Source organism: Felis catus, chromosome A1 (genome assembly GCF_018350175.1).
Source record: "Felis catus isolate Fca126 chromosome A1, F.catus_Fca126_mat1.0, whole genome shotgun sequence".
NCBI lineage: Eukaryota > Metazoa > Chordata > Mammalia > Carnivora > Felidae > Felis > Felis catus.
The window spans coordinates 194,962,557-194,986,021 of record NC_058368.1 but is presented as its reverse complement, the minus strand read 5'-3'; the positions used below and the strand labels follow the sequence as shown (position 1 = coordinate 194,986,021).

At 45.0% G+C, this 23,465-nt stretch overlaps 1 protein-coding gene across 2 annotated transcripts in view; it reads right to left on the bottom strand.

Moving 5' to 3' along the window:
* The window catches only part of GLRA1 (glycine receptor alpha 1), an 83,781-nt gene that overhangs the window by 25,869 nt on the left and 34,447 nt on the right, over nucleotides 1-23,465 (bottom strand). For both annotated transcript variants that reach the window (XM_003981371.5, XM_003981370.5), the window contains exon 3: nucleotides 17,741-17,808. In XM_003981371.5, the coding sequence (XP_003981420.1) occupies nucleotides 17,741-17,808 (68 nt within the window). The remainder of the gene's footprint in view (nucleotides 1-17,740; nucleotides 17,809-23,465) is intronic.

Sequence of the window (23,465 nt, the reverse complement as noted above, 5' to 3'; positions counted from 1 at the left end):
GTTCTAGGTACTGTCACGCACACTTAATCCTCACGAAACCCCTGCACACCAGACATTCAAGTTTGTTTAGTGAGGGGAAAGAAACTGAGGCTTGTAAAGGTTATGAAACTTGCCCAAGGCCCAGAGCTAGTAAGTGGCAGAGCTGGGCTCTGAATGCGTCAGCCCAGCCCTTTGTTATGTCCCACAGGTGTGACTAGCCAGTTCTGTGCCAGAGATACTGCTCTGTCATCCTCACTGCCTCGGTAAATTCTGCCTGCTCAGCTTAGGTGCTGTCTCCTGCAGGAGTCTCAATGCCTCCAGACTTCCACGATCTCTTCCTTTTCTGATCTCCTTGGCAAGACGGAATCACCAGGAACATTTAATTTAGCACTGGGTGCACCTTATCTTCTCAACTTGATCGGCAGCAAGTTGAGAGGATGAGTCTGACCTTATATTTCTCCTGCACCGTCCCACCTACCCACGCAGTCAGTGCACCTACGAGCTACCCAATACCCAGAAGGAGGAGGAAGCAAAGCCAGAAAAAGTTAGAGTAGGAAGAGCTTTCCTCATTTTATAGTGGAGAGACTGAGACCCGGAGAGGGAAGGCGTTTTTCTAAGGTCACGTAGTGGTTCAGTAAAGGACCTATTGGCTTCTCTAGGCCTCAGTGTTAACACGAGTTAGGATAGGGGAGCCTGGGTGGCTCAGTCAGTTAAGCATCTGACTCTTGGTTTTGGCTCAGGTCACGATCTCATGGTTTCATGGGTTCAGGTCCCTCGTCGGGCTCTGCACTGACAGTGCCTGCCTCACCTGCTTAGGATTCTCTCTCCCTCTCTCTCTGCCCCTCCCCCCACTTTAGAGAGACTGTCAATGTCTCTCTAAAAAAAAAAAGATAGATGGTCTCTAAGAACCCTTCCAAATCGAACAGCTAATTGTTACTAGTTTTATTTTATTTTATTTTATTTTATTTTATTTTATTTTATTTTATTTTATTTTATTTTATTTTTATTTTTCCATTTAACTGAGCCTCTGTTAAGGACCAGGCACAGTTCTAGGCACTGGAGAATCTACCAAGAACAAGAAAGACAGACATATTCTTGCAGTCCCAGAGCCTAAGTGTAATGTTTACACCACACGGAGACAAGGGCTGCGATGGGGATGAAATACAGGGTGCCATGGAGATGTAGAAGACAGGCCCTCCAGCCAGATTTAGGGCAGGAGGCTAAATCTGGTCAGGAAGGCTCCAGAAGAAGTGATATTTAAGGTGAGGCCAAATAAGATTGAGCCAGAGAGGAAAAGCACTTTGGGCAGTAGGAGCCGCATACTGGGAGGTCTTGAGGCAAAGGAAGGATGTGGTACTTTAGGGGCGCCTGGGTGGCTTCGTCGGTTAAGCGTCCAACTTTGGCTCAGGTCATGATCTCGCGGTTTGTGAGTTTGAGCCCCGCATCGGGCTCTGTGCTAACAAATCAGAGCCTGGAGCCTGCTTTGGATTCTGTGTCTCCCTCTCTCTCTGCCCCTCCCTCACTCATGGTCTGTCTCTGTCTCAAAAATAAGTAAACATTAAAAAAAAAAAAAAAAAAGGAAGGGCATGGTCCTTTGGAAAAAACAGCAAGTAGATGTGTTAAGGGGAAGGTGCTTGCAGGGCCTTGCAAACTCTCCTGAGGGATTTGGACTTCATCCCGAGAGTCATGCGGAGCCTTTGAAAATTTTTAAGTAGGGGAGGGCATTATGACACTTGCATGTTATTACTGATATTTAAAAAGATATGTTAGTTTTTCTTATAAGAAAAGTAAATGCATGTTGATCGTAAAAAAGATAAAGGTACATCACTTAAAAGTAGGAAAAGAAAACAAGAGCGGTGGGGCCTCATTAGGAAATGACCAGTGCAAAGGGAAAGCGGGAGACCTGGAGAATGTATCTGGTGTCCACAAGCAGCATGACTCCTCCCAGCAGCCCCCTGCTCCTCCCTTCAGAGGCTGCTACCCAAACAAGCTGTTGCCATCGATTTCCTCCTCCTTAGTTGGTAAACAGCAGTGGGAAATGCAGTTCAGAAGAGATCAATGTAATTGGTGTAATAGGCTGAAAGCTAGATGCTGTTTTGCTCACTTAGCCCTGCAATCACACTGGTCAGCGTTTGACATGCTCGGGGTCTCCGTTCAGGGTCAGGGGCCAGAGGAGCAACACTTGAATTCTCCACCCTAGAGCCTCAGGTTCCACCTCCGGTAGTTGGCTTCCAGGTCTCGAGCTCTCAAGGCTGGCCCATCTAAGTCTGGGGTGGGAGGGATTTCCTGAGCTCTCGCTCCGTAGTCTCTAGGATTAATTCACCCATCCTGCCTCCGAGAGTCGCTGATGGTCTGTTTTCTGGTTTTCTTGCTTATAAGACCAAGGTAGAGCATTTATTCCTTCATTCACTCATTCTACCACTCAACAAACATCTATTGAGGGCTTCCTGTGTGCCACTGCAGTGGGATTTGCCGCCTACTGCCATCCCCGCTGTGTCTAACTTCACGCTCCAATTTTTCCAACTAAACTCTCCTAAACTCAGCACTGTGGTCAATTAGGAAGCATGAAGTGTCTTAATAGGAAGGGGCCTGGATGAATGTGGTGGTGAGAAGGGAATGTGGTAGACAGGATGTGCTCCCGTTGCAATCAGAGCCAAGAGACTGTCCAAGGCATGGACAAAGGCCAGATTCTCATACCTTCCTAGGTCTCCGTATCCAGCTCTCAAAGGGGTGTCTTCTGTCTAAACTCAATTCTACTCTATAAATATTTGTTAGGCTTAGAGGAAGAACAGTGAGGGTGGAGGCATAAGGTCTTGGTTTCTACCCTCAGAGAGTTCAAATTATCTGGTGGGTGATGCAAGATATGGACACAAAAACTACCACACAACACTGGCAGTGACAAAGGTCAAAGAGGTTCTAAAAAATTGCTATTAGATATTGCTCTCGAGTCTTTGAGATGACTTCCAGCCAGCTTGGGTGAATCAGGAAAAGCTTTCAGAGGGAAGGTGACTTTGGAAATAGCCCCTTTCAGTCTGTTCCAGCCTCCCGATGTTAGCACCTCCAGGTCTGGTGTTGTTCTGAGATGGGAACAATATCTAGTTTCAGCTGGAAAGGAGGCCACTGATGTGTGAGGAGGAAGTCCAGGGGTGGGGAGTCAGGCTTAGAGCAGGACAAGGCTTGAGGACTAGGGTGTGTGTGGCCTCAGTGTATTTAGATTAGGATATATGTATATATATATATATATATATATATATATATATATATATATATATAGTTGCAGATCAAAGGAATCTCGCGTAGAAGGAATAGCAGAGGTGTGTAGGCAAAGGCATTCAAACCATTCAGCTTAGCTTAACCACTAGCCATATAAGTAATAAAAGGTCCCCCTTACTGAGGACCTACTATGTTCCAGGTGTTGTGCTAAGCATGCCATGCATTTCGGCTCTTTTTATCTTTTTTTTTTTTTTTAATGTTTATTTAGGGTCACCTGGGAGGCTCAGTCGGTTAAGCATCCAACTTTGGCTCAGGTCATGATCTCATGGTTCATGAGTTTGAACCCTGCGTCGGGCTCTGTGGTGACAGCTTGGAGCCTGGGGCCTGCCTCAGATTCTGTGTCTTCCTCTCTGTCTGCCCCTCCCCTGCTCACACTCTTTCTCTCTTAAAAATAAACATGAAAAATTTTTAAAAAAATATTTATGTATTTTTTGAGAGAGAGAGAGAACGTGTGATCAGGAGAGGGGCGGAGAGAGAATCTCAAACAGGATCTGTGCTGTTAGTGTAGGGCCCAATATGGGGCTCCATCCCATGAACTGTGAGATCATGACCTGAGCCAAAATCAAGAGTTGGATGCTTAGCCATCTAAGCCACCCAGATACCCCTCAGCTCGTTTTATCTTTAAAACAACCCTATAGCATAGATATAACCAACCTAAGTTATAGGTGAAGGAGAGGCAGAGAGGTTAAGTAATTTGTTCAAATTTACATAGTAATCAGGAGGATTGGAATCTGAGTAGAGGGTGCTTAGCCTTGCTATATGAGATGCCTCTTCCTCTCCCACCCCAGGAGGGAGCTGCCCTCCCCAGGCCTCTGAAAAGCACTGTGGAACCAGAGTCATAGACGAGGTCTCCAAATGTGAGATGAGTCAGCCCCAGCTCTTCACAGTAAGGACCTGGCTCATTGGCACATGTAGAGTTTACTAAATCCCGACTGAGTGCCAGGAACTGTGCTAAGAGCTTTAGGGAGCCCTCTCACCAAATTCTCACAGTGACACCATTTTATAGATAAACTGAGGCCGGGGGCTATCTCGTGCTTCATCTAAAGTTAGTGACAGGGCTGAAGCTTGAATCCATGACTGGCTGACTCCAAAGTCTGCTTTTAAGTAGTATGCTGCACTGGCTTCTTTTATTGATGATGCGTGATTTGGGGTTGCTGCTTTTTAGTTTTCAGGGCACCCTTATGTTAATTTTGTTCTGTGAAGTTTGGCATGAAGAGAAGATTCTTCTCCACCTTGGACAGATGTGGCATCTAAAGCCCTAAAATCTTGAGTTCTCACCACTAGTTACTGGTAGATCCAGGATTGATAATACTGATATGTAGGCTTGAGACTTGACCACGTGTAAGGAATGATGCCAAGAGCATGATGTGTGTTACTTTATCTTCATGGTAATCTTGCGATGTAGGTTCTATTACCATTCCCATGTTATGGTTAGTTACATCAAGGCACACAGAGGTTAAAGTACTGTTCCTACATCACACAGCTAGCAAGTGCTAAAGTTGACATTTGGACCTAAGATGTTCATGCCAAGCAATTAACTCCTAGACTACACTGCCCAGGATCTCCTAGAATTGCCCCAAGTGACAGTTTCATGACACTTTAATGCCAGCTGATACTATCTCTGGCTGTGGTTATGCAGCTGTGGGTTTGTAGATACCCATAATTATCAGGACGTATTAAAAGGGGCAAGAAACAAAAAGCTTCTGCCCCACGTCCCGCAGTCCACCAGTGCTCCTACTTCATTGCTGATCTGACCCTTGAATTTGACCCATTGTCTGTGCCACACTCAAGTCCAGTGCTGGCAGAATCCCCAGATCCTGACCCTTGTCTTCTTGGTTCCAGATGCCGCTCTGTGCCTTGAACCTCTCCCAAGTCACCACCCTGCTTGGTGCATTCTGATTTGGATCTCACACAATCAGAGATACATTTGTTGTAAAGAACTGTAGGTGGGTTGGACCAGTGGAACTGAGCATCTTTGTTTATCTTTAGGGGATCACTAAAACACAGCATGAGTTTAATAATTACATAAAAATGCTAATAGCAGCTGCTTTTATTGGGATTCTGGCATTTGCTAGAACATTATATGCATTGTATCTCTAAGCCTTTCATCAACCTAGCACACTGGGTATTATACTCATTTTACAGGGAAGGAGACTGAAATTCAGAAATTATTTGATAATAATTCTATTATTCAGTAGAGGTCAAGTGTCTTGCCCAAACTCCCATAGCTAGTAGGTGCTAGAGCATGGACACGAACCCAGGACTATCTGGCTCTCAATTTCACATTATTTTGACAATTACATGTGGCCTCTTTATTTCCTTTTTTTTTTTTTTAAACCAAGTTCCTACATGGGTAGGTGAAAGAAATATGGTAGATATAGTATACTGGGACCCCACTAAGCCCATGTGACTGGTTGGCTCATACATGCCTTTATAGTCAATTATCAGGTGGAGAACTTTGGTTTGGGATATTAAACAGTGAGGTGGATTTGTAACTGGTTGTCAAGGAGTGCAAATTGAAGGGCGGATGTTACCCTGGAAAAAGGCAAGAGGACAGTGTTGTCAGTATAGGGCACAGTAGTGAGACATGCCATTAGCCCATTTGGAAAAATGGAAAACCGGTTGCTCTGTGTGGGTTAAACTACAGCAGAGAAGAATATGCAGTAGAAGAGCTTGGCAAGGCCCAGAATCAATCACAAAGTCCCACATGTAATCCCAATGATTTAGAACAGGCCTGTGCTTGTAATTTAATAACTGGAACCCTAATTTACTGTTTCGTGTCTCATTTAGAGAACTATTTTATAAACATATGGGAGACATTCACTCAGTAGTATGAGAAAAGAGTATTTGAGGAACAAGAATTTGGCAATTGGTAATCTAGCATCATTGGGATGGGGGAACATCAACATTTTCATTCCTGGAAAGAGGGTTTCTGAATGGTATGGCAGGGATGGTTTCTTAGACCTCTCTCTGGCATGGACAAAATTTCCCTCAGGACTGTCGGTCTTCTTCCTTCTTTTTTGTCCAGTTCCACGTATGTCAAATGCAACTTTTGATTGGCTTCCCTGGTATTCAGAGAATAGGAAGGGAGTGCTTTCATGGAGGACAAGAGCTTTCCTATTATTCAAATGGAGAGCCCCACTGTAAATTAAATAACTTGGCAGTCTTATTTACCCACTTTAGTCTTTTCTGGGTTTGACTGTCATGAGTCAGCCTTCCTGAATCTGATCTGATGGAGAGCCAACTCTGAGCTGTCATAAATTCACGATTGCGATGCCTCCCTCAGTGGGGTGCTGGGAGAGAAGTATTCAGCAGAGGATACCAAAGCTGCCTGAAGCCACATTTCCTGCCTATAACAGACTCTAATGGCATTTCTGAGTGTTCTATCCTTGGCCTTCTTTAAGTATTCAGTTTACCAAGGCTTTGTGGAGTGTTGAACCGTATCTAATTGGATGACATTTAATAGACTTTCTCTTGGATCCCCCAAACCCAAGAGTATAAAAAACGACCGAGCATTAGCTGTGTAGAAAGACTGAAAGTGTAATGGAAAAAAGCAACAACAGAAAAGATTTCATCCCAAATAGCAACAAACCACACAAAGTATCTAGGAATAAACCTAACAAGAAATGTGTGACTTATAGACAATAAAAAAACAAAAAAAGCAAAAAACCACCACCACCACCACCACCACCACCAATTCTAAAACTTTACTGAAAAGGCACAAAGGAATACCTAGATAAACAGAGGGATGTACCGTGTTTACATAATATTGTAAAGATGTCAATTCTTACCAAATTAATCTATAAACTCAATGCAATCTCAATAAAAACTTGAGGCCATTTTTATCAGCCTCGACAAGTGGATTCTAAAGTTTATATGGAAGAGAAAATGGACTGGAAACATTAGGAAAACCTATAGAAGAAGAACAACAGAGAACTTTTCTAACAGAGGTAGAAATAAAATGTTAAGCCTTAGAAATTAAAATAGTGTGGTATTGGTGCAGAAACAGACAAAAGGAGCAATGGAATTATAAACTGAGACTAGAAACAGACCTAGGCATAATGATAGAAAAATTACTATCTAATCAGAGAAATATAGAGTTAAACCACCACCAAATACTATGCAGAAAACTAAACCCTAACTGTATTAAGGAGATATATGTAAAAAAAGAAATCTAAACTATTATTGAAAATGCCCAGCATGCAAAAAAAAAAAATATGCAAAGATACTCAAATTCACTAGGAATTTGGAATGAAAATTAAAACTGACAATGAGGTACCATTTTAAAAATCCCATTTGGTAAAATGAAAAGGCTTGATAATATTGTGGGTTGGCAAGGATAAAGGGAAATGAACACTGTTATGGGGACAGTAAATTGGAAGCTGTTTTGTAAGTGAGCTGGACAATAATGTCTGTTGAAACAACAAGAAAGGTGCATGTCCTTTGATAAAGGCATTCCACTTCTGGAATATATCCTGAGGAAACACACAGAGTTGTAGACACGATTATCCTTTGGGGTGTTGTTTGTATTAGTGAAAGGCTACATAAACGCAAAGGATCCATCAGGAAAAGAGTGGATCGATACCATGAAATGATGGCATGGGATTGTTTAGGCAGGCCATAAAGCTTGGACACAGATTAAAATTATTTGTCATATCTTTTTTAAAATATTTATTTTTGAGAAAGAGAGCGCAAGCAGGGGAGGAGCAGAGCAGGGTGGGGGCGGGGGGTGGGGGATGGACAGATGATCCCAAACAGGCTCCGTGCTCACAGCAGTGAGCCCAGTTTAGGGCTACAACTCACAAAGTGTGAGATCATGACCAGAGCCGAAACTGGACGCTAAACTGACTGAGCCACACAGGTGCCCTATTTGTCGTATCTTGAATATAAACCACTTATATTCCACGTTGGTGGTGTGCAGAGAGTTAAGAATGAGTTAGACCCATATGTAGTGATGGGAGAGATTCCAAGCGTTGGTGGAAATGACAAGAGCACAGTCCTATTTAAATGAAGGTCGCGTCAATGTGCATATATGTATGTGTGGTTGGGGAAGGTAGTAGGAGGTACACTAACTTGCTCGTCTGTAGTGGCTAACACAGGTTAGGACAGTGGGACTCAGGGGCATTCCTGTTTTCTTCCTCTGTCTTTTCTTTTTTATTGGACTTACTACAAAAGCTTGTTTTCATCTGTTACTCATGTACGTAAAAAGATGTTCCAGTGTTTTCTTGTCTGTAGCATAGTGTGAGTGAACACTGTGACATGATTACTTAAACTGAAATGTCTCTTTTTTTTAGAGAGAGAGAGAGGATGTGAGTGGGGGAGGGACAGAGGGAGAGAAAGAGCGAGAGAGAGAGAGAATCTTAAGCAGGTTCCATGCTCAGTGTGGAGTCCAATGCAGGGCTTGACCCCCCAACCTGAGATCATGACCTGAGCCGAAATCAAGAGTCGGACGCTCAGCTGACTGAGTCACCCAGCACCCCCAAACTGAAACGTCTTTGAAGCGGCATGCATAGAAGTGATTCTAGGGTTCTGAGGAGGTTGCCTGAGGCCGCCTTGGGAAGGCACAGATTGAGGGAAAAACCAAAGGAGTAAGATTCCTGGCCTCTGCTCCACTTCATCCAGAACAGGCCTTTTTGTAAAAAAAAAATCAGTTTGTCAAAGTGCCACATAAGATTTAGCCTAAAATGAACTGTGGTGGTAGGGCTGCTATTAAAAACAGTGCTTTGAAGCCTACTAACCCAGAACTGGGATAATGATGGCTCCACTTTGGTCTGCTCTGAGCAGTCCTGGGGGGCCGGGGTTCATTTCTTGACCTTTCATTTCAAGATGGAAGGCAATGGCACTGGATGTACTCTGAGAGAGCACCATGGATGGTAAAGGGACTGGGCACCATGGGGAATGGTTGAAGAAGCCAGGTGTGGGCAAGGGGCAAGAGGACTGACCTCAGTTATTTGAAGGGCTGTCAGGTGAATAGATTGATTCTCTGTAGCCCTAGAATCATAATGAAAGCCATGGGTAAATGGAGATTTCAGAGTTGTCCAAAGGTGGGGTTGGCTGTCTTGGGAGACAGGGAGCTCCCTGTCTCTAGAGGTATCCAAGCAGAAACTACTTGGCCACAGTGTTTGTGGCTGAGATTCTTACAACAGACGGCGGTTCAACCAGAGAACCTCCAAGGTTAATTCTTCCCACTAATATTGATTGGGCTCCTATGGTTCAGGCAGTGTGTTGGGCACTGGAAATATGGAGATGATTGAGAGAGATAAGCCCCCCAACACAAGAGCAAACAAGACAATAAACAAACAGTGAATTTTCACATCTGAGACATCGCTTCAAGGATACTGGAACCCAGTGATGTGATAGTGACTGGAGAGGGGAACGTTTTTAGATAGGGAGTCAGGGAAGAGCCCTCTGAAGAGCTATCTGAGCTGAGACCTGCAGGGTGAGATGGAGTCATTCACACAGAGATCTCTGGGGACAGAGGGAGCAGAACAGAGTAAGAGGAGCTGCTGTGGGGTTTGAAGCAGGAGGATGCTGTGATCTGATTTAGGGCTTAAAAAAATTCCTCTAGCCACAGTGGGAAGCAGTGTAGGGTGTGAGGAAGGGAGGCATGGGGGCAAGTTAGGAGGTAGTTTTAGCCAAGTAGGAAAGAGACGATGCCAAGTTTAACTGGAGTTGACAGCAGCAGAGTTGGAGAAAAGTATATGGATTTAGTTTTATCTTCTATGATTCAAAGCATGTACTTCATTCAATCAGTTGACCCCAGAAGTAGGTTGGCCTTGTGAAATACTGCTGCCCAAATAATGGAGTCACATTTAGGGTTGGGCTAAGGGGCATTTCATCTCCTTAAGTGGTAGCTGTTTTTGTGTGTCTTGAGGCCTCATTTGCAAATATCCGAAGGGATGGATGCCAAGGTCTTGCTGTGATAAAAGTTCTGATAGAATCACACAAATCCTACTAATTAACCAGACCACAGTGCAGGAGACCCATGGCCCTTCGTCTCCTTGGCTCCACCACCTTTCCTCCTGCCCAGTGCTGAGCAGGTGAACGTGGCCAAGATCAGGGCTCCAGAAGTCAGGCAGCCCGGGGATAGTAACTAGCAAGGGTATTTATTGGTTGGAAAAGCTTGGGTGAATTAAGCCCCTCTGAGCTTTAGTTTCCTCATCTATGAAATGGGATGGTTGGATTACATGAACTAATCCCCATAAGTTGCCAACCGCAGATGCCTGGTTTTCAGTAAAGCAGTCAATACGTGAGAGTCACTGCCACCTCACCTCTTCATTGGAAGAACTGTCTTCCTACTGTCTTTGTTCCACTTTGTCTTCTGCTTTCTTCATGCCCCTGATATCACATTCCCGAATTTCACACACCCTCCCCTTCCCCATCCACCATCGCCAAACCCATCAGATGCTGTTGTCTTTTCTTACTTGACTTGCCCCCTCTTTTAGCACTGCTGGATACATGAGTTTTTTTAACCTCTCCCCCCACATCCCAACCTTTGGGTCATTCCATGACATCATTCTCTGCTGGAAGGTGTTAACAGAGAGAGTACCATGATCAGATTTCCTCTTTAGAAAAACTGCTCAGAATCACACAGCGGCATTTTCACAGCACCCCGCACATAAGACGTGTGAATAAGTGAGGGCTAATATTGCTATCGGTGGTCATTATTAGCTATGTCCCATAGCATCCTGTGCAAACCTCTGTGATCTCACTCATCACACTGTGTTGTTACCTTTGGTTTTGTTGTTCACTGTCTCCATAGAGAAAGCAGAGACCTATGGGGTCAGGGGTGGGGGGTGGGGATTATACTTTTCTTCAGGCAGGGCCACATGACTTCCTTTGGATAGTGAGATATGAGCAGAAGTGGTCTGTGTCACTTCTGGGAGGAAAGCATCGACTTGCCGGTGTTCAAGCCTTCGGTGCCTTTTTCCCTTGCATGGCAAATGTGAAATCACACATTGATGTGGAAATGCAACGCTCGGCCACCACAGGGAGGGCAGTGGTCTTAGAGAGTCCCCCACATCTGCTTTATACTGATTTATACTTAAGTATGCGCTCATATATTCACAAATATCCATAGCAGACTTTAGATGAGTGATAAATCAATCTTTGTTGTTTGAAGACATTGAGATTTGGGGGATTGTTTGTTGTTGCAGGAAAGCCTAGCCTAATATGAGTAAAACAGAACTCTATTCCTAGAGCTTAATGCCATATTCAGCATGTATAGGATGTGGTTAATAACGGAGGTGGAAAGAATAAATGAATAAAATAGGGAACAGAAGAAATAAACCTAAGAAGGTGTTTCCTTAGGCTTATGTATTGGAGTCCTTGGTTGATTGGTTCAATAGTTAACTCCTTTAGGGGTGCCTGGGTGGCTCAGTTGGTTAGACGTCTGACTCTTGGTTTCAGCTCAGGTCATGATCGCACGGTTTGTGGGATCGAGCCCCGTGACTGGCTCTGCACTGACAGCTTTGAGCCTGCTTGGGATTCCCTCCCTTCCTCTTTCTCTGCCCTTCACCTGCTTTCTCTCTCTCTCTCTCTCTCTCTCTCTCTCTCTCTCAAAATAAATAAGTAAATTTAAAAAAATAGTTAATAATCCTTTGTATTTCTGTAGCATTCATAGAAGGCTTTCATACCTATTACTCATGTGTTCCTACACACCATTCTTAAAGCCGGATACCTAGAGGGGACTGAGTCTGAGTGGCATTAAATGGTGGCAGAGCTAGAACTCAACTCCTGGTCTCTTGATTTCTGGTTCAGGACTCTGTCCATTGCTCCTTAATATCTACAAAGGAGGCCAAACTTGTAGACTAGAGTTGGATAGACTTTCACCAGTCACTGGGGGTCATGGACACAGTGTGCCTGTCTCTATGCCAGGCCAGCCCAAGACTTGGCAAGAGAGCCTGGAGCACATGTCCTAATAATGGAAACACTGGGATTCGTGCCCAGATGGTGTCAATACACATACACACAGACACACATACTCATACACACACACACACACACACACACACACACACGCATACACTCTTCTCTCTCTCACGTTTGTTTACATATATTCTACATGCATTCCAGCTATCCATGTGTCCCCACATATACACACTCACACATGTACCTGCGCATGTATGTGTGTGGACATACTCACATACCGATACACATTTAAATTCTCTTTCACTTATTCACATGTAATTGTACATACACATATTCATGTGTACATACATACACACATAAATGTGCTCACTCAGATGCTGATTTGTACTTAAATATGTGCTCATATATTCACAGATATCCATATATAATTGCATAACTGAAGATAATATACCTCATGTGCGTTCACTCTTAAGTACTTTTACATATATGTGTGCACACAGATATGTGCACATCCACACTTATTTACATGTACATTTATCACCACAGAAACAGACTTATGTTCGTATCTGTGCTTGGTCATACACATTTCTCTTTGATGTTCCCTGTTTCATTTTCTGTAAGCTAGCATACACATTTACACATGCCTCTTTGTACATCTGCACAAATGCACAATCCCACAATATACACATGTGTGTAAATACTACACGGACACATAGATGCTGCAGTATAGGGACTTACATGTGTCCAGACAAGCTGGATGGATCCCTCTGGGTTCTAGTTCCAGATCTTTCTCTCATGGCCTGTCAAAGGGGCTGTTTAGTTCAGGACCCCTCTCCCTCTTCTCTCTTTCCCTTCCTGTTCCAATCTCTACCTTCGTTTTCTGTGTAGACTCAATGAAACTGCCTGGAAAGGTCAGATGAAGGGCTGGCAGCTTCAGCCCTCCCCTCGTCGGGAATGGATAGAGACCCCTGTTGCTTTCCTGGCTGCCTCTCTCTGCTCTCAGGTCTGCTAGCTCCAGTGAATAAAGCCAGGCCCTGGGAGGCAGACAGTCGGGCCTGGGGACTCCAGCTGTTTATAGAGCTGCTATGCACTCCCGCTGCTCTTGGAGAACAAACACAGGCTGGAAAGTTTCTGGCATGGGGACTATGCTCATATTACCATGGTCCCAGGAAGCACAGTCAGCTCTGTGTGCTTTTGGTGAGGCAGAGTGCTGGGCTGGAAGTCTGGGGGCTTGGGCCTGTCTATTCAGTGAAGTTCCCTTTCATCTCTGATTTCCTTATGATGAAAGGAAACAAGCAAGGGCTGGGTAATTCCAAACATCCAGGGATTAAATATTTATATTTGGCTCAGGAGAAGACAGCCTTTGGGGTGAGACAGATCTCAGTTCAAATTCCACCTCTGCCACTGATCTGCTGTGTGACTTTATGCAAGTGACTTAATGTTTCTGAGCCTTGGCTTACTTATCTGTAAAATGGGGATTACATTTCCTGCCTCACAGAGGCTTTTGTGAGGTCTGAATGAGATGATATTGGCAAAAGTGCTCTGCACACTGCCTGGCACATAGTAGCATTTAGACATGGTTGTTGCTCTTGTTATTGTGTTAATATGGGTCCAGTCTTGCTCTGCAAACATATTTTGAGTGACAAGGAGAGAGGCTTGAATGGGAAAGTGGTCCAAAGGGTTTGGTTGGTGGGAGCTACATTAGAAAGAAGCTGCGAGGGAGGGGAGGCCTTGGCTGCTGCAAACAGCATTAGACCTGGGTTTCTGTCCCACCTGCTCCATGCTGTGTGACCTTGCTCAAGTGATGTCCTCACTCTAGCCATCAGATCCCCTCTCTGTAAAATGAAGGCCTGTCTTAGACAATTTCTTAAGGTTTTTTTTTTCTAGTTCTGAGGTATTATGTTTTGTTTTTCCTAATTCATCTGCAAAGTAAATTAAACACATACAGATAATTAAGGACCCAGTGGGGGGAAAAATCACAGTATTGTGGAATGTACAAGCTGAAAATGGTAACTCTTCTTTTGGATTAACTTTAATTACTAAGGAGTAAACTCTGTCCCCTGTGGAACACTCCCAAGGAGGCACATCATTGCCAGTTTCTCATTCTTTGTCTAGAGATTATGTATCTCCACCCCAGGGGACCATGGCCCCCCGGGCCTCCCTTGTTGGTTATCTCAATTTTCATTATTGACTGTTCCCTCCTGAGGCATACTGAGCCTGGCACCATAAGAGGCTGGATTTCTTTATTTTATTTTATTTTATTTTATTTTATTTTACTATTTTTTTAAAATATGAAATTTCTTGTCAAATTGGTTTCCATGCAACCACCTAAGTGTTGTCAAACATAGAAATCCCACCTCTTTTAATTTGGCACTTTCAACAATAGACTACTTAAAAGAGGTTGGATTTCGACGTTTGATGACACTTAGGTGGTTGCATAAGCGTGCTGTGTGGGTCTGTGGTCCCTCCATTTCCTATGTCTTGGCCCTTTGATGTTGTGGTGGTTTGATGCACAACAGACACCTTCTCTGGCTTTCGAGAACTGGATCTTAATCCCTGCCTGGGAGCTCACTGGTTCTGTGATGTGATGCCTCCAAATCTGTTTCCTCAGCTGCAAACTGGGGGACATAGTGTCCACCATGTCTACTGTATAGAGAGTGGTTGCAGGACCAAGGTTTTAGTGAAGGAATCTGACAAGAGACAGTGAGTGTGAAATGTGTTGAAAATTAGGAGGAGTGTTTAAAAGTAATGGCAGACATTCATTGTGTGTACTTTGTGTCAAGCACTGCGCTTAGCATTTTCTGTGCTTTGTCTCTTAGTCCTCATAACACGTCACAAGGCGGATGGTACCCCACTCTACAGATGGGAAGGCTGACTCAGGCTACTCTGCCTGAGGTCACAGAGCTGAACTTCAGGTTTGGTCTGGCCATGGAGGGCTGTGTCCTAATTGTTACACTGTCTCTGTAGAGAGCAAATTGCAGCAGGAGTGAAGTCTGGAAAGGTGGACAGGAGACATGGGGGAGGGGGAAACTGAGGCTCAAGATTGTATAGCTAATTACTGATAATTTTGGGGTCTCCATTATCATCACCATCACCATCAGCATTATCATGGGAAACATGAAAACCACTTACAAAAACTCTTTACTGTGCTAAACACTCTCTTGCACATAATTTCCACCCATGATGTCTCAAGGAAGTCAGTAGGTTAGTCACCACTGGGATTTTACAGACAGGGAAACTGAAGCTTAAAGACATGAAACAAATCAGCTCCTCACATATAGTGAGTGAGCCTGGGTCTATGTGGCACCAGACTCTGGCTTTTAACCACCACACAAAATAAAGGCAGACTGCTCTTCCATTAGGAATCTGTGTCAAGATCTGTGGCCATCACATAGAAACAAGTTGGGGTGGGGGTAGAGAGCGGATATGTATACCTGTCCTCAAATAACCAAGTTCTTTACATAGCTAGGTGGTCCCTGACTTGATCTGATAACTATTTACTATTCCAGAAGAAGAGCAGAAGTGTCAATACTCACCACACAAAGAGTGAATAATGCAAGTGTCAATGAGCTTCTGATTTGGGAGGGACAAGAAGAAAAGCAGGGGGGCTCCTTAGGCACTCTTAAGACATCCATTCAAAGTATGGGAAAACCTGGCTTTTTGACCTGGATGCCCAGTGAAAAGCAGCTGGATTTGTTCCTAGTCAACAGGTAGGATCATCTCCATTTGGAGGTAAGACGCCTATTAATTTTAAGGAGTTTGATCATTCGTCCTTTGGATGTGGGCAGGGTCTCTGTGATCCTATGAAGACAGGCCTCTTTACAAAAGGACAGATTTTGGACCATTTGCCCCATGATCTATAGAGCTCAGTGATTTTTGCCAGTCTGGGACTGAAAGATTAGATCTAATCTCTCTAAATGTTTAGGACTGAATCACCGTGTCAATCAACCGACAATATATTTGAGTTGGTTTATTTATTTTGAAAAGTTATTGAGTACCCGTTATTAAATCACTGTGCCAGCTGCTGAGGTTACCACAGGAAACGAGACAAGCCTCCAGCCCAGAATAACTTGCGTTACAGGGAGAACAGGGACGAATAAGCAGACTCTTAACGGTGGTACGCATGTGTGGTAAGGGCTAGTATGGGGACTGTCAAACGTGTCACGAGAATGGGTGGGAAGAACTCACTGTAGCCTTGGGTCAAGCACACATGTGAACTTGCACGTGTACACGCGTGTTAAGAATGTGAAGTCTGCCTCTGCAGGTAATTCAAGGATAGACTTAAAGGAGAATAGCAGTCAGCAAGGGAAGGGGGCTTAATGCTGAAGCTGGGGGGAGCCACAGGGGAGGTGTGGAAGCAGGGCAGTGGTGTGGTCTAATCTGTGGTCTTAGAAGGGCCAGTGTGTGAGAAAGAAGGATGGGCGTGGGGCAGGATGGGAGTTAAAACTCTTTTGCAGTAATGTGAGCAAGCCCCATGGAAGCCTGAATGAGACTAGGGGGACGGGGATGTCCAGAAATGGGTGGCTGAGAGGATTCCTGGCAGTAACATCTGTCTATAGGACTTGGTGATTGGCTGGCTGCTCTCAGTCTGCTCCTAAAGAGAGGACTCTTCAGGCTGCTTTAATTCTTTTCTCATGAGTTAGATCACTCCTTTCGAAACAAGTACAATTGATTTTTTTCCCCAAGGATTGAGAAAAAAATTTTTAAAGCGTCACTGCATTTATTTATAATCACAAATGTAATGTTTGCTCCTTGCAGAAATTCAAAAAGTAGGGAAATACTGAAAGAAGGAAATTGAAAATTATCCATAAATCTGCAATCCAGGGATAATTGCTCTTAACCTTTTTATATTTTCCCCTCTAGTCTTTTTTTCCAGTATAGCTGGTTTATTTCATTTTGTTTTATTTTATTTTTGTTTATTTATTTAGTTTGAGAGAGAGAGAGCGCGCACATGTGCTAGAGCGTGCACAAGGAGGAGGGGCAGAGAGAGAGGGGGAGAGAGAGAATCCCAAGCTGGGATTCCCTCCGCAGCTGTCAGTGCGGAGCCCGATGTGGGGCTCGAACCTATGAACTGTGAGATTATGAACTGAGTAGAAATCAAGAGCTGGACACTTAACACCACTGAACCACCCAGGCACCCCCATTATAGTTGACTTATTCTAAACTTGTTACCATGTGAATTTTGAAAGACATACAAAAGCAGAGAGAGGAGTAGAATCAACCCAGTATACCCACTGCAGCTTCTATAAGCTGTCTTCTGCTATTGTACAGTTGAGCTGTAAACTTATAAGCAGCTCTTTGTATTTTCTTTTCATCTAAAACTTCAGCCTGTTGCTATAATGTTGTTCCTGTGATCCTGGGTGTTTGGCATGTTTTAGCCTTGCTGGCTCTTTGACCATTTTCAGATGCATGTCTTCACCCAAAACATTGAATAGGACAGTAAAAATGTGCAAGTCTGATATACACTAGAGATCTGAAAAAAACAAAAAAACAAAGAAACCCCAAACCCCACCAGATTCCCCACCTCCTCAGGGAAGTGCAATGCAGAGGGTGCCATATTTCTGGAAGAGATACACCCCCCAGCGGGAAATAGCAGCCTGTATTCTGACTCACTCACCATGGTTGTCTCAGCAATGGAGCCGAAGCTGTTGATGAAAATGTTGCAGCTCACATTCACCGGGGGACCTGCCAATCAAGAGAGATTGCTGCTTAGCTCCATGGTCAGGAAGAAACCCACAGGATAGGACCCATTGTTGGGACATTGACTCCAGGGATGGATCCCTCTTGGTGGTGGAGACCCTTGCTTGCCCTCTACCCCACCCCTGAGCAGCTGGGACTCCCAGCTACATTGCTATGCCAGATTCCCTGGTCCCCAAGTGAGCACCAGGTACAGAACACCAGAGGCTGAGCTGAGATGTACTTTCATTAACACAGGATGATTCATCATCCTGCCATATGGTTGAAATCCCTTCCCCAAACCCCATCGGCTGTCTTCTAATTTGTGGCTGAAATGCATTTACGGCTACAACATTTGGAGGCCATCTTGGGAATCGCCAGGAACAGCAAGTTCCTCGCCTTGAACTTATGAACCAAGAATGATTGCCTGAAAGGGCGTTGATGGGAATTACCAGCTGAGGAATCCGGAGGGAACCTCCAGGGAAGACCATAAGTCTTTGTTAAATACTTGCTAGGCAAGCTTCTGAATTCTACTGAAAAGGATAGGAAACAAATGGCGAGATATTTGCTCTTTGGGATCTCATTGCTAGGGGACCTCTGTCCAGTTGAAGCCCAATCTCTTCATTTTATAGTATTAGTTGTAGCAGTTACCATTTACTGAGCATTACAGGGTTCGCTGCTGTGTTAAGAGTGTTACTGATATTGTCTCATTACATCCTCTCGACAACTCCATAAGAAGACATGGTTATTACCTCCATTTTGCAGATGAGGAAACAGAGGCTTAGAGAGGTTATCTGTTCATGACCACACAGCTAGTAAATGGTGGAGCCAGGGTTTGATTTCAGATTTATCTAATTCCAAAGCTGGTGGCTCTCTATACTTGGAGGAAAGAGGTTCGAGGAAAGGAAGGGGCATGCTTAAGGTTACAGAGTGGCAGAATCCAGGATTTTAAGCGCTGGGCTTTCACATGAGCTGACAAGGGGACCAGTATAAAATAACCAGAGAGGAATGTGAGACTACGGGTTAAGATTGCCATAAGCAATAGGGGTCTAGGTATGAGAGAGGTGCTGGGGAGCAAGTCATTAGGAAAGACTTCAGGAAGGTGATAAACCTTGAGCTGACCTTGAAAATGGTAATACTTGGATGAGAACTCATAATCCTTCACGTGAAGATTGCAATGTGCAATCTGTGAATTTTTTTCAGGTCTGCTTTCTTTTTGATCCCCATGAGGTCCTGTGGGAGCCGGAAAAAATTTATCGTCCCTGCTGTGGAGCAGAGAGTTTTAATAAACTTCCTTGGGTTTATTTAGCCAGCAAGTGGTGGAGCCAGGGGTCAAATCCAAGTTTTCTGATTGTGGAAAGAAGGAAGCAGACAATCCTTGTGTCCTCTGTTACCCCCTCCCTTCTGTCCCTCTTTAAAAAGTAGCCCAAACATTTTTCCCAAACTCAGCCAAAGTTTCCTTCTTTTCAGAAATCTCGGTGTGTAGGAAGGGACTCAGTCTTTGGTGGGAATCCAGGTTTTCCCTCCAAGGGAGTGCCAGTCTCCCTGGGTTTTCGATAAAGCTCCAATACGCACTGGCTACTTTATTTAGGCATGCCTTTTCCTGTTTCTGGGTAACAATTTCCCCATCAGTCTGGGACAGTAGCTCTTGACCTGGGTAGACACTCTGAGCTCCTTTGGTTTGGAATTCCTTTAAGGAAGCTCTCCATTTGCATTACAAGGTTACAGGATTTCAGGCCTGGAAGGTTTCTTAAAGGTCACCTAATCAATTCCTTCCCAGCCTGCTGTCTGCAGCAGAATCACCTGGGGAACTGGTTAAACTGCAGATCCCTCAGCCCGACCCCAGACCCAGTGAACCCAAAGCCCTGGAGATTAGCCCAGACACTCTTATTTAACAAGCTAACTTGGGTGATTCCCATGTACAGCCAAGGTTAGGAACCATTGCTATGGTGGCACCAGCTACCCATTCGAGGCTGAGCACTTGAACACTTCCAGTACTGGGGAACTCATTTTGTCTTGAGCAGCCCTTTCCATAGTTGGGTACTTCTGTCTGCTAAAAAATTTCCCTTATGCTGAGAGGAAGCCTGCCTCCTTGTCACTACCACTTCAACGAAGACCCATTAATTTTTTTTTTTTTTTTTTTTTTTTGGTCCTCATTTAGACTCAGACCGGGCTTTTCTTTTCATTCAGTCTCATACCATTAAGATGCCCCCCAAAGTTACTGCCCATGCCTTGAAATGACACACCCAGAGCCCCCACCCAGGCCCTGCAAGTGTGTGGTGCTGTGACTCCCATACAAATTAGATCCTGATTTATGTGTGTGAGAGGGTACCAGCCGAAGGGACCCCATGGGGGAGGTGCGGTTCATTGATATAAATCTGAAATCAAATTATCCTTGAGAAAATTACAATCTGGCTGCCTTTGGCAGCAGGATAATGTATATATTTCATTAAATATTAAAGTTTAATTTGCTTTTGTGTATGTGTTTGTATTAGGCTGTGCCCCTGATCCTGGGAGCCATTATCCTACACAGAGTCTTAGAGAAGATACAGAACACCAGAGCTGGAAGGGCCTAGGTCCTACTGGATCATTTTACAGATGCAGAAACAGGCGCAGACATGTCAAGTGATTCTCTCCGGGTCACGCTATCGGGTCGGTAGCGTGGACTCCGATATTAGTGCTCTGTACTTCCATATAACGCTTTGCATTGCCACGGTGTTCTGCAGACTCAGCCTGCTGTTCCCAGCCACCCCTGCCTTCAGGAGATTCAGGAGCAGGCAAAATTTCTGGTGCTTGAAGGAGACTGCTGAGTGATTAATCACTCTGTGCAGTTTTCAAACAATGCAGGCCTCTTCCTCTTGTGTTAGGGTCACAGGGGCCTTATCTACATGGCCTCTTCAGGAGCTCTGTGGTTTGTATGGGGCTGTGGGGAATCTTCTTTGTGCCTGAGTGGGAGTGTGAAGGGACCATGGGGCTCGGGGGCAGGGGACACTTCATGCCAATGTTTCAGCTCTCACCACAAGGGAGAGTGGAGAAACCTTGCCTCCTAGTTCTTGGGAAGGGGAGGTGGGGAGAGGGGTGCTCTCTCTCCTCCCCCAACTTGGAGGAGACTGAAGGGGGGAGAGACACTGCAGGTTTGGAAAAAGTCTAAGACATTTTCTAGTCCTGTAGATTTGGGGCCCAGATATTCAAAGTAAGGCTCTCAGACTGGGGAGGAGAAGGGCCCTGCTTGATTCAATAATTTTTTTTTTAATATAATCTGTTGTCAAATTGGTTTCCATACAACACCCAGTGCTCATCCCAACAGGTGCCCTCCTCAATGCCCATCACCCACTTTCCCCTCCCCCCCCATCACCCCTCAGTTTGTTCTCAGCTGATTCAATAGTTTTATAGTCTGGGTGAAATTTTACTCCTTAAAAATGTCCATTGATAGGGGCGCCTGGGTGGCTCAGTCGGTTAAGTGGCCGACTTCGGCTCAGGTCATGATCTTGTGGCCCATGAGTTCGAGCCTGGCGTCAGGCTCTGTGCTGACAGCTCAGAGCCTGGAGCCTGTTTCAGTTTCTGTGTCTCCCTCTCTCTGGCCCTCCCCCTTTCATGCTCTGTCTCTCTCTGTCTCAAAAATAAATAAACGTTAGGGGCGCCTGGGTGGCGCAGTCAATTAAACGTCCAACTTCAGCCAGGTCACGATCTCGCGGTCCGAGAGTTCGAGCCCCGCGTCAGGCTCTGGGCTGATGGCTCGGAGCCTGGAGCCTGTTTCCGATTCTATGTCTCCCTCTCTCTCTGCCCCTCCCCCATTCATGCTCTGTCTCTCTCTGTCCCAAAAATAAATAAACGTTGAAAAAAAAATTAAAAAAAAATAAATAAACGTTAAAAAAATTAAAAAAAATGTCCATTGATAGGCAAATAAGTAAATAAATGAGTGAATACACAAATAAATTGCTAGCATTAGACAAAGAATTGAGTAAACGTAGCTGAGTTGAAGTCTTGACAGCATCCCTTGGGATGCTCTAAGCCTTAGCATATATTTTGTTTCATTCATTCATTTTTGAAAGGTTTATCCAGGGCCATCTACGTGCCACGTACAGTGCTATGCATAAAGGAAAGCTAACACCTGTACTCTGGATGCATACACGTCCAACACACGCTTTCCTCCTTAGGAGAGCTAGCCCAGGGCACTCAGGATGGAGTTCCAAGAGAGCCCACCAGGGGGCATGCTGGGCTGGAATTCCCGAAAACCACCAGCGGCGACGGAGGCAACCTGGTGGTCAGGTCTGTAATGTATTCGGTTTGGCCAATGGTGTTCCTAAAAGATGTGATTTAGCTGCCAACTTGGACGATTTGACAGCAAACTCCAGCCTCAAGTCTTCTCTTGGAAGGCCTGCTGCCCAGGGCCTGCATTCCTACCTGGCAGCTACTGTTAGGACCTGAGAAATGGCTGCTCTTAGGTGAACTTGTGCTTACTGGTTTTCTTTCCTTCTCCCCATCCTGCTTTACTCATGTGCCATACCTGATCCCCTTGGGCGTTTGAAATTGTGACCCTGGTGAAGGGCTTGGGCCCAGACCCTGTGGCCACGACCTTGGTCCTGACTTACCTGTCCCTGAGGGAGGCAAGGTCATGCTAAATGATGCTGGAAGGTATGGCCTCAGAGAAGGTGCCAGGGGAGCCTCACGGTAAACAGGAGTGGGAAGTGGGCCCCAAACAACCGACCCCACTTGCAGAGCACTGTGAGAAGGGTACTTGGAGAATGGCGAGCGAAGTGAGCAAATATTAGGAAGCTGTTATCCGCTGTCACATCCCTTGTTTGGTCTTGCACTTGAGCCAAAAGGAACAGTGCGGAAGGGCATTTGGAATCAAGAATTGATTAGGAGGCTGGCAGTTGGTCCTCGAAATAAGATTTCAGCAGGGGTACCGGGAGGAAGGCGGGCGTGCACAGGGAGCCCCTTAAGGACCACACCTGCAGAACTCTGTTCAGTAGTTTGAGATGGCCACAACTTCCCAGGGCATCCATGGACAAAGGGAGCTGGCTTCCTCTTGTAACAGACGTTAAGATCTCAGAGGACTCTGAGAGTGAAAAGAAGCTTTCCAGATCAGTTTGGTGAGGATTTGTAAATTGCACCCCCACCCCCCAGCGTATCTGGCTTGCAAACATGTTCTGTTTGAATTCACATGTTTTAGGAATCAGGACATTTTGCATAAATCTTGATTTCTGGCTCTTCTTAGACTACTGGATGATCTGGTGACATGGGGCCCTCCCTCATTCCTGCAGGTAATTATGGGCTGGGGCTGGGGCTGGGGAGAGGCCGCCCGCTTCAGAGAGGCCTGCACCTCTATTTCTCCAGAATCGCTACAACTCCCTTTGGCCTTCCTCTTGGCTCACCTCACTCATTTAAGTAACCTGCCCAGTCCCTGTGGCCATTTGAAATCATGACTCTGAGTTAGGCTAGAACATCTCAAAATTATATAGCAATCCCTGGGAACTTTCAGCAGATGCATTTTAGCTGGAAGTTTCTTCTCTGAAACAAATACAACCAGAGCTGCCTGTGGGGGGAAGCAAGGGTGGGCTTGCTCGCTATGCCCCCTGCTCCTTTTTGGGGCACATGGTGGGAAAAGCCTGAGGGCTCCGTGGAACGTAGTTTATAAAAACCACAGATCCAGCCAACTCTAT